This window comes from Lampris incognitus, chromosome 2 (genome assembly GCF_029633865.1).
Source record: "Lampris incognitus isolate fLamInc1 chromosome 2, fLamInc1.hap2, whole genome shotgun sequence".
NCBI lineage: Eukaryota > Metazoa > Chordata > Actinopteri > Lampriformes > Lampridae > Lampris > Lampris incognitus.
Window position 1 is genome coordinate 42,920,244 of NC_079212.1, and position 16,917 is coordinate 42,937,160.

Consider the following 16,917-nt stretch of genomic DNA (forward strand, 5'->3'; position numbering starts at 1 on the left):
CCCGCTCTTGTGGAATAACTTGCCTGCTGCCGTCAGACAATCAGAGTCTGTTGAGTTCTTTACATCCAAACTGAAAACTCATCTTTTTTGCTTTAGCCTACTATTAGATGCATTTAAATTGAGTACTTTACAACCTGTACTGCACGGTGAGTCACTTTCTGTCTCACTGAACTTACCAAGCGCTGTTCTGCCAACAAGACTATAGAGTATATAGGTTATTGACTATTGCAAACTGTTCTCTTCTCTCACGTCTTTTCTCTCTCTCTCTCGGAATGATGTCTTCTCCTTTCTCTTCTTCTGTGTGTGTGAATGGTGTGATGTGTGTCTCCCTTGTGTGCACGTGCAGTCTGTCCTCCTCCCAGGTCTCCGTGGTGATGGTGGCCGCCACCTGGACGCTGCTTGGCATCCTCCTCATCACATTTTCTTTTTATATATCTTATAGATCCATATGATTTCGTTATCCTGTTTTAATGTGTGTGTGTGTGTGTGTGTGTTTGTTTTTTGTCTCCATGGTGATGGTGGTCGCGTGGCTCGGGTCCTGGGCTGTTTTGGTGGCGTCTGGACACTGCTTGGCATCCTCCTCGTCATAGTCTTCATATATTTTATAAGTCCATTATAATTCTGTTATCCTCCTTCAATGTTGTGTTGTGTAAATTGTGTAAACACAACATCCCTTGCAGGTTGTGTGTCTTGGGAGAGACAGCCCTCCTCTGTTGCCCTCCCTGAGCTTTCTTCCTAGTTTTTCACCCCATTCAAAGTTGTTGTAGGGAGTTGTTCCTCGTCCGATGAGAGGGTCTAAGAACAGGATGTTGTGTTGCTGTAAAGGCCCCTGAGGCACATTTGTAATTTGTGATATTGGGCTACACAAATAACACTGACCATTGCTGGACATCATGGCCCCTCCCTCTCTCCCTCTCCCTCTTTCTCGCACACACACACAGGTGTGCTTCACATCAGGTAACAGGAAGTGCCGCTGGGCTGATGTGGGAAGATGTGGCAGCTGTTCACACTGACCGCTGCCCCGCCGTCAGCAGCCGCCACCGGGTCTCCCTCGCCTCCTTAAGTACATGCCTCGCTTCCCCTACAGCCCGTGCCGACCATACTCTCCACTTTAAAAGGGTCCATTTAGAACAAAATGCCCCCCCCCCCAGACTGTTTTACAATAATTAATCATAAAGCGATAAAAGACTTTTTTGTTGAGAAATATGCAGCCAGAGTGTGAGAGGAGGAATCGGGGTAAACCGCTCGTCTTGCAGCAGAGGTATCAATACTTCCTCTCCAGGCGGCTTTTCGAGGGCTGGGCGATAATAAAAGCCTGTTTACGGCGCAACACACAAACGAAGCCTCCGCTGAAAGTCATCAGCGCGGGGACAGGGACGCGGGAACAAGGACGCCGCGGGCTACCGGGCGGCTCGTCTCTTCAGCGTAACGGCGCCAACACAATGTCTGCATGGATCACACGCCGTGACCGAAAACACAGAGACAACGTGTGGCGATCCTGCCGAGGACCGTGGTACCTCAGTGCCCTCGCTATCCTCCCTCATCCGAACAGCATCTCAACAACACTCCACCACTCAAATGACGGCGGGTGAAAGTAAATTTCTTCTCTTTCTTTTTTCCATTTCATCATTATTGTGCCGGACGGGTTATTGTTTTTATCCAAGTGGCTCTTCGAAAGCAGATGAAACTTTTTTTATTTTTTGGTCAGAACAGTTGTCTTTGTCTTTGTCGTTGCAACTCTCTTGTCTTTGTTGGTCTATCGCTGCACCGGTCAACAATCACCGCAGATAACTCCACATTCATGCCGAGAGACAGGGCGGACAGATGGACAGACACAGAGAGACGGACAGGGGGACGAAAGGGATGGATGACAGACACAGAGAGACGGACAGGGAGACGAAAGGGATGGATGGACAGACACAGAGAGACAGACAGGGGGACGAAAGGGATGGATGGACAGACAGAGAGACAGACAGGGGGACGAAAGGGATGGATGGACAGACACAGAGAGACGGCAGGGGGACAAAAGGGATGGATGGACAGACAGGGGGACGAAAGGGATGGAATGACAGACACAGAGAGACTGACAGGGGGACAAAAGGGATGGATGGACAGACAGAGAGACAGACAGGGGGACGAAAGGGATGGATGGACAGAGAGACAGACAGGGGGACAAAAGGGATGGATGGACAGACACGGAGAGACAGACAGGGGGACAAAAGGGATGGATGGACAGACAGAGAGACAGACAGGGGGACGAAAGGGATGGATGGACAGACACAGAGAGACAGACAGGGGGACAAAAGGGATGGATGGACAGACACTGAGAGGCGGACAGGGGGACAAAAGGGATGGATGGATAGACAGAGAGACAGACAGGGGGATGAAAGGGACGGATGGACAGACACAGAGTGACGGACAGGGGGACAAAAGGGATGGATGGACAGACAGAGAGACAGACATGGGGATGAAAGGGATGGATGGACAGACACAGAGAGACGGACAGGGGGACAAAAGGGATGGATGGACAGACAGGGGGACAAAAGGGATGGATGGACAGATAGAGAGACAGACGGACATACAGACACAGGCACTGACCTTTGTGACCTTTGCAGAGGCAGGTACCCATGGTGTCGGGACGGCCAGGCAGGTTATCTGTTCACCATAGTGACCAACAGAGAGGAGGATGGAGAGGGCAAAGAAAAGGTAGAAGGGGGCAGAGAGGGAGGAAGAAAGGGAGTGACCGGCGATAGGAGTCAGCAGAAGGGGAACGAGAAGAGAGGACTTGAGGAAAGGAGAGGGAGAGAGAACGGCAGGAGAGCCTTCCCCTGCTCCGTGAGCGGAGGCATTGCCCGACTTGTCTGAATGGGAGGAGAAGGTGAGAGAGGGACAGAGAAAGTGGGAGGTGGGGGAAAGGTAGACAGTGGGAAAAGGGGGGGGGCATTGAATGTCTGTTTGCTGTTTGCTGACGTCTGCATGCCCCCTCCTTTCCACTCCACATATTCTCCTCCCTCTCCCTCTCTCTCTCCCCCTCTCTCTCCTTTTCTGTCTCCTTGTTTTCTGTCTCCAGATCAGAGATCCCAGTCACCACAAAAGACGTCATACATGGGCACTTTTTCACTTTAAAATGGACAGATCAGGTGGGAAATGAATGCAAATATTCTGTCAAATAAACAGGTGAGATGAATTTGTAATAAGCCGTCCTGACCTCCACCTGTTTGCCGTGTTTAGTGTAGTTATGTTTCGTTAGTCTGCTAAATCATTTATTTCACAGGGGGAAAAAATATTTTAGGGAACTTTCAGCTTCTCTGGCTTCTCTAGCTCCTATAGTTCGTCCATCTTTGCCCAGCACTTTTCCAATGACGTCACCCACGGCAACGGAACCCTAACCGTTGTCACCGGGAAAGTCCTGTTGCCATGGCAACCACGCCGCCCAAGGGTCTCATGTTGCTAATTGCCTTCAACCGAGGAAGGCGGACAAGTGTTGACCCACACTTGGTGACGAACACACCAATGACTGCATACAGTTAAAACTTAAAACTTCATATTTGATGAACTCTTCCCTCCACTGGAGCGTCACACGTCAACACATCGTCGGAAAGTGGTGAGAGATTTAAAATGGGTGAGGTTGCCCCTTCCCCTCATCCTGACTACCCTACAGTAAGATGAGCGTGTTAGGGAGTAGTCTGACCTCTTGTGGTACCAAGGGAAAAGTGCAGCATTTCGTTTGAGCGTAAAAAAATAAAAAGAATAATAATTATATATATATATATAGCGTCCCCCCCTCCGAAACCATCAATGGTGTTGTTATAAGTGCTCAACTAATGAGGAGTGGAATACCAATACAGATACAGGAAACTGCAATGTATTAAAACTTTTTTCCTGTATTTGTATTGGTATATATACATATATACACATATATGTGTCTAGTATTCTCCTCCAAACAAAATCGTAAGTGTCGTTTAAAGTGTACACAGATTGCTCTCCTTTAACTGGTTCAAACTGTAATCTCAATGACTCCAGTCCTCGACCACACCTTGCCCCGCAGTTTCCCTGTGTAAGTTCTTCAACCAATCAGCACTTCATTATGTCAGATTTTGCACACCTGGCATAATTTAGTGCTATAATATGAATTGTTGAATAAGTACAAGCAGACCTAGCTATGCAGGGTTCGGGTGAAAGTCTGCAGGATGGGGCCTACTTGAGGACTGGGTTGGTAAATGCCACAGTGAAACGTTCATCTAAATTTACTTCCCTTTAGTGGAAAACGTGCGTCGGCACGTTGTAAATGCTCCTGACACTGATTCAGGGGGTGGTCTTCACATTTACCGAGAAGACGGTTAGAAAAGGGACTCTTATCAGTCATAGTAACTTCTCACCTACTTTTAACCCCAGAACAGTCTTCTCCTGGGTCCTCGGTATTCACATCTGTCGCCACCTCACAATCCCACAGGCCCATCCCCGGGCTGAGGGAGACCACCACATATCCTCAGGCGTCCCTGGGTCCCTGCTCTGATTACACGTTTAATGGCTGAAACACAAACACTTCCCCATATGATGACAAATTAATCATTGATTTGATGAAAACAAGGAGCAAAAGTATACACAATGGTGACGCTCTTGATTATGGAGCAATCAACATCTGAATAAACAATTTCTGTGGTCCCTTGAGTCGGACTGGGAGCTGGATGCTTTTCAAATAACTTTTGTGTTTGTTTTTTTTGTGTGTGTGTTTTTTTTCCCCTCTCTCTGCGTGACCACATGGGGAATAACCTTTCTATCGCCAGATCAAAGAATAAATTTCACATATTCTGGAGCTGGAACCACACGGAGCCCGGGAGGTGACACGGAGGGCGGCACTGAACTCATTTTAGGAAGAGGAGTGGGCGTGTCCTCCTTGATGTGGTTAAACGCCTGTTTAGGCGGAGTTTGACATTTGCACTGGGGGAGGAGGAGGAGGAGGAGGAGGAGGAGGGGATGGGGGGCATTTTTTTTAACTGACGTCAGTCCACAGTCCAATTATTGCGGGGCGTGTTACGCGGACATACCGTCAGTAGCAGAAGCCAATAATGGCACGCTCGCTATAAAAGCCAGATAACACAGGGCATCGAACCAGTTCCTGACCCCTTTGTACACCGTATCACACAGAGGCTGGTGCTGAGTATCTGTCTTTCACACATGAGCGCATGCAGCTGAAGCGCGCTGGCACCCATGCTAAAAATGAATACCAAACTGTTTACAGTACACTGTTTTAAAAGAGTTAGTGTATACGTCAACTTAATTCATGTTAAACTGAAAACTATGAAACATGCACACTCACTCATATCAAACTTACAGTGCCGCTCACACGCAGAAAATATTTTTATTGGACTTATTTTTATTGTTTTTTTTTGGGGGGGGGTTGTTCCTTATCCGACGCGAGGGTCTAAGGACAGGATGTTGTGTTGCTGTTAAACCCCCTTGAGGCAAATTTGTAATTTGTGATAATGGGCTATACAAATAAAATTCACTTGACTTGAACTTTAGTTTAGACTCCGTGTAGTGACGTATTTCTGCCGCCAGGGGGGCAACACTCCCCTGCCTCCCCGCAGACTCCGCGTATGAAAGGCCATCCGTCACAGGCCTGACTTTATCTCTGGTATGATCTGATTTGATCCCCCCCCTCCTTTGTGTGCTTAAGCGCTACATGTTCTACATCTTTGCTGTATATACAACCCATACGCCTGCAGAGAAAACCTGTATAGACTTCCTTGTTCTCCGCTGGCATTAAAATTATGCTCCCTGAACAAAGTTCACCAGTATGCAGGCCAAGTGTAACATGACGGATGCTGGGAAGTACCTTGCTGAAACAACAGAGAACAGTTTGTCATCCAACATGGCTAACCATATGAGACTTTCCAAGCAAGTGTGAGGGACTTTCTGTGGCTTTCCTCGACATGTGGATGGCGACTGCAGAACTCAGTCCCATTTGTCTCAGTAACTAAAATAATCACCGCTGTGTATGCTGTGTATTACGGCCTCATGGTGGTGCCAGGACTCCCACCGAGGCCTTCCCAATAAAATCATAATATTAGCTCAGGAATCATCATGTGATGGACTGGAAAGGCTGAAAACCACAGCCTGCAGATAAACCGTTCTTGTCTTCCTTCTCTTCTACCTCTGATCTTCTTTTTGTTTTTAGTGTCTCTGTACATGCACCGTGGAGATCTAAGTGGCACTTATCGGCTGTGAAGTAAAAGTCATGTCAATGGCGCAAACCTACGTAAGTATGCAGTGTCCTTTCAAAAACCATTTGAAATGGGGAGGACTTTGGTGGCTGACGGCGATAGCTGCTTTGCCTGCAGCAGAGTCAGGCTGCACAGACAGGAAGTTACATTAATCCCCAAACTTGGCTAAAGAAACCCCCCACCATCACCACCCTCCACCCCCACCACCCCCAACTCCTCTTATTTAAAGCATTGGCAGAGTTTCAGCAGACCACCTCTGCATAGGAGCAGGAGGCCTCGGGGCCCGGCTAACCCCCTGCTCCATGTGCTCCCTAATTGCTTTAATGACCGTAATTATCTGCTGGGGTACATGTTGTGCTGGAGGACAATTAATGGCCTACAAAACATATGTAGACAGGCGGAAATTAAGTGTGTGTGTCGAGGGTGGGGGGCGAGGGGGTGGATAACTCTGTGGAAAAGAAAAGGGCCATAAAGCCCAGCAAAGATGTGTCATGCTGGGTGAAAGAATAATGAATAGTTTGCATGATTTTTGTTGTTGTTGTTGTTGTTGTTGTTGTTTTGACTAAAATGTGAAGTCCTAGAGTTTTCTGAAATGCATCCAAAGGGGCCTCGGCTAAAGGATGTGCATGACAGGGAGGTGATCCGGCTGAATCCATCCATGCCACCCACGTGGCACGCAGCGAAAAGGTAAAAACCTCTGCAGCACAAAATTACCACTTCAAAGTCACAACGAGACTCGGCGCAATGACTGACTGTGGATGCAATTTAGTAAGATGGTTTGGTAGGATAAGCGTTTACTTACACAAGTCGAGGTCTTGGTGGAACTGTCACTGCTAATTTTAAAGCGAGGGCAAAGGTTTCCATGTATTCTTTGTTTTCTCGCAGTACCAAACAAGCATATATATATGCGTCTCTTTGTAGTGCCTTCTACAAACCTTGGCAGCAAGCAAAGGACTTTTGGATCACAGGGTGCCCAGCGGTTGATGGGGTTTTGTTTGGAGGACCTGTAAAGCTTTATTTGTGTTGGGTGACATTGGCGAGGTCATGCGCAGGAAAATGGAGTACATCGGGCTGACGTTTCAAAATATACAAAGAGTCTGCAGAACGACACGGCTTATGTCAACAGCCTCTTGTGTTTCTGCCGCTCACTCCGCTGCCTCGTGTCTCCTGACATCAAACAGATCCCCATCCCAACAGCCCTGCTGGGGAAACCTAAGATCCTGGCAATGATTATATGCTCCCACCATTTCATCCTGTCGAAAACCTTGTTGAGTAAATCATTAAGCTCTGCTCTCTGACGTCCTTCTGGAGCCCCCGGGGCAAAGTAATAAGGAGTCACGCCGATGAGCTCCTCAATACAGGAGATCAGGAGCGCCGTCCAAGATTGTACGCCGATAATTTGCTTGTTTGTCTTTCGAATCCAGAAACCGCTCTGCCTCTTTTTGTTAACTTTCGGCTGAGTTGTTTGGAAAGCTCTCGCTCGTTTTGGATTAAGAGGGACTTTCTGCCTCTTACAGAAAATATTGGCCATGAACTGCTCTGCAATACTTCATTCAAGATAGTGCATGGCCACTTAACCAGGGTTGAAGACACCTAAAAATCCTGCACTTCTGCTGAAAATCAGTGACTCAATGACACTGTTTCATGGAGTAAAATCAGATGACGAGAATTTGAAGTTATTGCCACTTATTTGTGTTAGGGAGCGTCAATTCTATCGACGTGGTACGCCTTCTCATATTTCTATTTCTTTTTCAGCCTTTCACCTCAACTTTGTTAAAAAAAAACTGGACTCATCTATCTTGCAATTTGTGTGGGCTTTAAAGCACATCGCACAAAGAGGGCACATTTACCAAACCCGGCTTGTGTTGCAGGCCTTGGTCTCTCTGTGTTATTATTGGACTGCAGACATTGAAGACGTGATGTACTGGAATCAGGTTTTCTCATGGCCACCACAAAGTGCTCCCTGTAGTCTCAGAGGCTCAGCTATTATTCACGAAAGACAAAGAATAAATAGACCACCAAACACGTTGTGTAAATCAACTTACTCAGAATCCTTGTAATAGTTAAGTTTGTGGATGACACCACAGTCGTAGGCCATATCGCCAACAATAACGAGGCGGCCTACAGGGACGAGATTCAGCTCACATTATGGTGCACCACCAACAAGCTTGTCCTCAATGGGCAGAAGACGAAGGAGCTGATTGTGGACTTCAGGAGGTCTAGAAGCTGCAGCCACTCCCCTATATACATCAATGGGGTGGAAGTGGAGCGGGTCTCTAGGCCCAGCAGTGCCTGCATTTCCTGAGGAGGCTGAGAAGCACCCTTCTATCACCCAAAATTCTCACCAACTCCTACCACTGCACCATAGAGAGCATCCTGACCAGCTGCATCCCAGTGTGGTACAGCAGCTGCACATCAGTAGACCAGAAAGTTCTGCAGCGGGTTGTCAAGGCGGCCCACCATATCATCGGTACTCAGCTCCCAGCCATAAAAGACATTTATCACAAACGCTGCCTTCGAAGGGGCCTCAGCATCAGCAGAGAGTCCACCCACCCCAACCATGGACTGTTCTCCCCCCTGCACTCTGGGAGGTGCTACAGGAGCCTCAGAGCCCGCACTACCAGGCTCATAAACAGCTTCTTTCCTCAAGCTGTTAGCCACCTGAACCTGGCTACCCACTGAATGTCTGTAAATATGTTTATACTCGTGCTCTTTTTTTTTTTAACTTTATCTTTAGCTTTTAGTCTTTATCTGTATATAGCTTATATCATGTTTGCCATGTTTGTCTATGACTGTCTTGCAGTGTTTGGCGAAGCCCCATCCCTCATTTCATTTTTACACGTGCCTGCACATTGTTTTTAATGACAATAAATTGAAGTGAACTGAATTGAATTGAATGAATAAACAGATTCAAAATAACAGACATTTGCATACAAACTCTTACTTGCCACAGCCTGTCTTTCCCTTTTTCTGAGACTGATGGAATGGGTCGATTTGTACATCGAAAATAATTTTGCATCACTTAACCGGATAAGAAATAAAATTTGGCCCCCTCGCTCATATTGCCTTCACTATCTTAGAAGAAAGCCACTTTATTTTTAGAAAGCCACTTTATTTTAACATTGCACAGTTGTTTTTTGGATACAATGAAATTTATTCTCTGCATTTAACCCATCCTATTGTATAGGAGCAACGGGCAGCTGCAGCACCCAGGGACCGACTCCAGTTCTTCTTTTCATTGCCTTGCTCAGGGGCACAGACAGGAGTATTACCCCTAACATGCACGTCTTTTTGATGGTGGGAGGAAACCGGAGCACCCAGAGGAAACCCACGCAGACACGGGGAAAACATGCAAACTCCACACAGAAAGGACCTGGGACGGCTTGGGGTTCGAACCCAGGACCTTCTTGCTGTGAGGCAACAGCCCTAACCACTGGGCCACCGTGCTGCCCCAATCGTCAAAGTAGACATAATGGGACAAAAGTGACCCCAAATGATAATATTAACCCTTTAAGTGATTTATTCTATGACTTCCTGCATCTCCCTCGGGATTCATAACATTTAATCTCCCAATGTGCATCATTATTCACCCTCTTCTGTATCTACCAGTCATTTCAGGGAGGCCTGGGTCGATGAGTTGAACGCTGAAATATCTGAGGGAACATGGGGGAGGCTCTATCATTGCTTCATATATGCCAGATATGAACTCATTCATCACAAGGTTGTGCATAGACTTAGTTACCCCGAGACAAAGTAAAACTCATTCTGTCCATTAGTAACACCCCCGTAACAGATGGGAAACAGCAGAAGGGTCTCTTGCACATTCCTTTTGGTCACGTCCTCTGCTATTTTACTCTTGGCTTGACTTATATTTCACTGGTTCTCTCAAGTTTATGATGTTGTTGTGCAGTTTAACTAAGGGCTTGCTCTCTTTGGTTATTTAGAGACTATGGCCAGATCCCAAGAGAATTGTACTCAGGGACTGGAAATCTGAAGCACCGCCGTGCTTAAATAAAATGGTTGGATGAAAAGACTGCAATTATGCAAACAGAGCGAGAATATGATACAACTCCGTGTCACCTAGGAGGTTTGTTAGAATTTGGGGACCCTTTCTAAACCAAATAGAAAAGAACTGACTTAACTCTGGAAGGACAATTACTTGATCGGTATAATTGAACCCATTAGTATTTGAATCTCTGCTGCTGGCACTCCTAAAATGTGTTGAGTGTCTAGCATCAGCTTTAATTTTAACAATTAATAAACCTTTTAACTTAAAAAAACTTTAACTTTTTTCTCTGTCTCTTTTATGTTTGCGGGTTTTTGTCTGGTCTCTTTTTCCATTATTGAGAAGTGCAAATGGAATATTTTTTTCTTATAAGTCGTAAGAGTAGTAAATAACTTAGCTTTGCAAGCTTAGTTTATTTTCACATTTATTTTCATGGCGTACTCTTGGCAGCATTCACAGTGTAATCTTGGACCAGGATATCCAAAATCTTTTAGTTATGAACGTCATGAAAATAAGAAATGGAGGAGTTTGGGGAGGGGCAGAGGTGGAAAGTAACGAAGTACATTTACTCAAGTACTGTAATCAAGTACAGTTTTGAAACTTTTACTAATTAGTTTTAAAGTCCTACGTGGCCTCACTCCTACATATATATCACTGATCACTGATCTCTTCTCCCTTCCTTCCTTCTTTCCTGCCTTCCTTCTTTCTTTCTTTAAAAACACATTCACAAAATTCAAAATTACATATAACAACAGTTGATAAGCAGACTCTGTGCCTGTGTCTATGTATACTGGCAACTTGTCTCAGTGATTTTGGAGCAAGTTGTCACATGTGATAACTCACACCAAAATTACTGAGACAAGTTGCCCCAAACTGCCAAGTTTGTGAATGTTTTCGATATCTTAAAGTTAACTTAAAGCAGGGCGTTAGCAAAAGTATAACAAGACACTTTATTCTCTCCTCTACCAAGTACAAATGTTTAATTATGAAGATTTTTAACTAGAAGATTATCACAAAAAAATGGCAAATTTTAATTTTTTTTAACTTTATAATGTGAAAAATTGTATATCAGCGCTTCACCTCAGTTAACAGTGTGCTTTGCTTTTCCCAGACAGGATATGGCATCAGACCAAGTAGACGCACAAACTTGTATTGGACTTTTATGTAGCGTCCTCTGATGGTGAAAATATTAACAATGTGACAATTTACCCATGTGACAGGAAGCCCCTGTCTACCCTACTTTGTTGCCGTTTTGTGAGACTTTATACTTTCGCTTCATTACATTACAGAGAGAAATGTTTTACTTTTTTGTCCACTATATTTATCTGATGGCTATAGTTACTAGTTACTCAGCAGAAAAATATTGTAACCACCATGAATGTGTAGACTCGCTAGCTGGTTGGCTAACGGGTCGGATGCTTTAGTTGACTGGTTAGCGCAGTCGACTTGGTGTAGCAGGCCAGATTAACACCCCCCCCCCGCCAAACTATACCCCTCTAGTCCAGATTATACCCCCCCCCCCGGGTTACAGAGGGCACTTTTTCAAAACTCTAACAGTTGTATGTGCAACTCAATGTTCTGAAGTCGTTTTGCTCTTGACATGCAGTAACTTCAGGGAACATGGCGAGTAGACATCTCTCTCTCTCTTTCTCTATCTCTTGATCATCTATCAATAAACCTATGTTAATGCATACAAATGTCCTTCAGATTGGTAGATCAAGGTTAGGAAGGTTCCTAGTGAACATATATGTGCTAAAAAGCAAGTTTTTGCTGTCATTTCTGATGTTTTTAAGCTAAAATGTGTATTAGCTTAGCTAAAGGGGCTAAAAACAGTTGCTAGTTAGCCAAAAGCTAATATGCTAGGAGGGTGATAGAGATTTGAAAGTTTACACGTATGTAGTAGGGCAGCACGGTGGTGCAGTGGTTAGCAGAGTTTGCATGTTCTCCCCGTGTCTGCATGAGTTTCCTCCGAGGGCTCCGGTTTCCTCCCACAGTCCAAAGACATGTAAGTTAGAATCAGACCTACTAAATTGTCCCTAGGTATGAATGTGTGTGTGTGTGTGTGGGGGGGGGGGGGCTGTGATGGCCTGGCGGCCTGTCCAGGGTGTCTCCCCGCCTGCCGCCCAATGACTGCTGGAATATGCACCAGTATCCCCGCGACCCTGAGAGCAGGATAAACGGTTCAGACAATGGATGGATGGATGAATGTATGTAGTACACCTCCACTTGATCATGCGCCTCAATACTCATGGAATTGCACAACTAGGTGGCGCTACAGTGAATACTTTAATTTTATATTTTTAATGACTATAGATAGGAATGGCCATGTGACAATTTGCCCCAGTAACTGTTATATGTCTAATTAAATAATTACAATGCTAAAATATGTTTTGTAGGCATAACAAACAGAAGAAAGAAAATAAAGTAGGAAGGAAGGACAAGGGGAAAGGTGAAGTTTTGGGTGCCTTCATGCGTATTATTCAATTTTATTCATTTTTTTTCAAACAAAAATCCATCATGGATGATAACCTGTACAACCAAATTTTGAACTTCTACACCAGCTCTGTCCGAAAGTATCCTCAGCATATCTATGACGCGGATCCTGCCAAGCATGTGAATGCAAAGTCTCAGTTTCGTCAAACAGCAAAGCCATTTCGTGCTGACGGTGGAACTCTCTTCCATGGAGACAAGGAGGCTCTTGTCAAAACCCGTGTGCCCAACATTCTGAAGTCCTGTCATGACAATCCAGCTACAGGAGGGCACTTTGGCAGAGAGAAAACCTTCAGTAAAATATCTCAGCGATATCACTGGAGAGGCATGAAGAATAATGTACAAGAATACGTGAAGGCATGTCCGAAGTGTTGTGTCAGTAATCCCAAAGTCAGCAAAGAAACTCCGTCACTCAACCCCCATACCTGTACCTGCCAAGATGTGGAGTCTGGTTGGGATTGACATTATTGGCCCACTTCAAGAAACTACAAGTGGTAACAAGTACATCATCACCATAACTGACCAAATAGCCTCTGCATACCACCCACAGTCAAACGGCCAAAGGGAACGTGACAGCAGGACACTCAAGGCTGCATTGAGTAAAGCTCGTCAGCGACCAAGCCCATGATTGGGATCAGTACATTCCAGGCATTTTCTTTGCTTATCGTACATCTATCCATGCCTCAACAAAGTGCACGCCCTTTGAAGTGATGTACGGCCGCACTGCCAAGCTGCCCATCGACCTGAAGTCTGCCGATGAGAGTGATGAAGCACCATTTCCAGACTCAACCAGCCCTGATGTTCTGCAGACACTTCACACCATTCATAAAGACCTCTGTTCTACAGTCTCCAGCAACATCACCAATGCACAGTCTCGTCAGAAGAAGAATTATGATCGTCGCCATGAAAGCAACAAGAGATTATTAAAGGGTTGATAGTTTACATCAAAAACAATCGACGTATCCACAGGATGGGATCCAAGCTGGAGCCTCACTGGAGTGGTCCATATACTGTTGCTGAGTCACTCAGCAAAGACCGTGTCAAACTAAAAAATGTAAAAACCAACAAGATCCTAAGTAGCACCTACCATGCCAAAAACCTCAAGATCTACACAAATGCCACATCATCATCAGATGTTCCCCATGACCTTGAGAACCCAACCATTCCTGACCGCCCCTGTGACACCCCAGCAACCCAAGAGACCAATGGAGGAGCTAGACGAGATCAGTGACACAACGGAGTACGTCATCATAAAACGCAATTCGACCAGGATGTTCAGCCCACTCTCCAACAATGCTCGAAAGAACCTCGCAGCAGTGCTGGGTCTGACATCAACAAAGTCATTACACTTTGACCAACCTCTGAACTATCATGGCCAAGACAAACATACAAGACCAAAGGCAATGGTATTTGCTACTTCCGATCAATCAATTATATACTCACGGGATCAGCGGAGAGCCATGGAACCCTCTGAGATCGAGCCGTGCAGCACATGAACACTGACATCAATATGAAGCTCCAACACTACCTGAACCAGAACATTAATGACTATGTGACTGCCTCTGGAATATCGCGAGATAGAGTATGGGCGACTAATGCCGAGGTCATGGCCATAGCCAGTTTGTTGGGATGTGACGTTAAAATATATACCAAGGTTGGCCAGTCAATGCAGTGGCTAACATATCCTGCCACTGCCAGCTTTAGTCTCCAGAGCTTGACAGATCATGCATTTTATCTTGAGAATGTGTCAGAGCACTTCCAATATTATAACCAGTGTTTAGCTATATGTTTTGTTAGCTCATGATTCACCGAAGTCTGCACTTGATTAGTTTGCAAAGCAACCTTAAGTTTGGGTGCGTTGTGCTGGGTCAGGGAGCATGGAAGAGACACATGGATGACGTTGGAACACTTGGTTCGGAAGCAGGGGCCACCCACCGGTGGGTCCTCATTGAAGCTAGAGGGCAGTGGAATCGGGTTATTTTCAGACTGTTTGAACCTTTGTTAGCGTTTGGTGGAGTTCATAGTTACCAGAACTTAGCACTGTGGTTATGTCAAGCAGTCGAGATTGGTTCAGAGTCATGAGAGCTTGTAGTTATTTGAGTTCAAAGTTTTTCATGCTTGGAAGATGGTTTCTTCCTTAGTGTACAACTAACTGTCACAGACTTTCAAGTTGCAAGAAGTTTCACAGCAGAGTATTTGCAGGGTACAGAAAAGAAACTGTATGTACCCAGTCCAAACATAGGTTAGAATGGCAAGAGCATAAGAGAGAGAACAAAGGGGCTCTGGCACCCTTTATTGATTAGTATGATTCACTAATATAGCCTTTTTATTTTATTGTATAGCCTCCATTTTATTCAAGATTCATCACAGCTCCAGATGGTTGGCACTAGCTGTTGTATGATAGTTTATAAGGTTGTGTCCTCAGCGTGTGAAATAAAATCAAAATTGAATACTGTATCCTTGATTATTTTGTGTATCTGAGTGAGGGGGTATAATCTGGCTTAGAAGGGTATGAAATAGCCTACCCTACCCTAAATAATACCCTGGGGTATAAACTGGACTAGTCCATAATATACCCGGGGTATAAAACAGGCTAGCCCACTTTAACCCCGGGTATAGTCTGGCCAGGGGGTCTTGGGCTGGCGGCGGTTCCCGGCTGCCCCCTGAATTCACGTCACGCAGTAGTCGAAATCGAAACACCGCCATTTTGGCAGGAAAGTGGGCCTATTGCTGGGCAAATTACTGCTAGCTAGCAGCAAGTCTCTTCGCCTGCTGTATTTATACAGTGAATATGGTGGATAGCTGTTGTGCGCCGGGATGCCAGAAGAGTCGCGGACAAGTAAAAGGGGGGGGGCATTTTATCGGATTCCCAAAGATCCCGAAAGACGACATAAATGGATTACTGCCATAAAACGTGCTAGAAGCGACCGGAAGAAAACTGAGCAACGGATTCCGCGTGTGTAGTGACCACTTCATATCAGCTGCAGAGTACAACACTTCCTAACGTTAATATATTGTAACGTGCATGGATAAGAAGACACGTTGGCCGCTGGCTGGCGGGTCGGACCCTATAGTCGACTGGTTAACGTTGTCGCCCGCGATGCGGGAAATCCGAATTCGCGTCCCGGCTGTGACGGTCCGGCCGAGCTGCCCCCCGAATTCGCTACATTGGTGTCAGAAGTGGGATGGAGGGACCGTAAAGCCATCGCAAGCGTATGCGCCCTGAGGGGTGAAGGAGCCGATATGCTTAAGCGTGGGGACGCGCTTCCCGAAGGAGGGGGTTAGTGTAACGTGCATGGATAAGAAGACACGCTGGCCGTTGGCTGGCGTGTCTGACCCTTTAAGTCTAGCGGTTAGCGATATCTCCTGCGGTGCGGGCGATACGGGTTCGCCTCCCGGCCGCGGCAGTTCCTGTGGTTGAGTTGTCCCCCGAATTCGCTACAATAATATTTATTTAACAGGGGTTTATTACGGTTTCCGACAATTTTATTATACTACAAGGCAAGATGGACCTATGCGTTATGGCGTGGATTTTGCGGGGCTAACAAAGGCTGGGACAAAAGAACTAAGCTTTTTTTGAAACCGTGAAATTTAGTGTAACCGGTTATTATCTTGCCCGGTGCGGGATTCGATACGGGTGTACTGCACCACAAGGCGACATCACTAACCGCTCGGCTAAAGGGTCAGACCCGTTAACTAGTGGCTAACGTGTCTTATTAGTAGTTTACATTAGCAACAGTGAACAAAGCGTTTTACAGTAACTGCTGCTTTATGATAAATGTTTATCATAAAGGCATGATTTAATGTATGAGGTGGTGCCTTTCGAAATTCGTTCACGCAGTGATGACGTAGTTCAGTCTTGGTAAATCCAGGATACAGACTAGCTAACGCTACATACAAGTTATGACACCGGTTACATTACACTGCTCATGCTAAATGTAACTCACACGGAGGGACACTCACCCTTCCAGCGACGAGAAAGCCATTTTTAGTCGGTAGACTCCAAAGCTGAATAGTTGTCACGGATCCAGATTTCGTCCATTTGTACCCCCCCCCTCCGGCTTTTGTAGGCTTCCCAACGCTCCCCAGAGTAGGCCGAGGGAGGGTTGAGCAGGTGATTGCAGATGTCTGGGTACTGCAGGTCTGGAACGTTGCCCGCTCCGGCTGTTTCAATACTCGCGAAAAGCCCTCCCC

The 16,917-nt window shown here is 45.9% G+C and overlaps 1 protein-coding gene across 2 annotated transcripts in view; it reads right to left on the minus strand.

The window, feature by feature from the left end:
- Positions 1-16,917, minus strand: part of fam131c (family with sequence similarity 131 member C) — a 35,243-nt gene extending 18,326 nt beyond the window's left edge. The window contains exon 1 of one of the 2 annotated variants that reach the window (XM_056275028.1): positions 16,687-16,917. Coding sequence is in view for 1 of the 2 variants with exons in the window: in XM_056275027.1 (XP_056131002.1) it covers positions 2,599-2,629 (31 nt within the window). In the remaining variant the exon portion in view is untranslated. Of the gene's footprint in view, positions 1-2,598; positions 2,837-16,686 lie in introns of those variants that run through there. The other variant, XM_056275027.1, reaches the window with a different exon arrangement.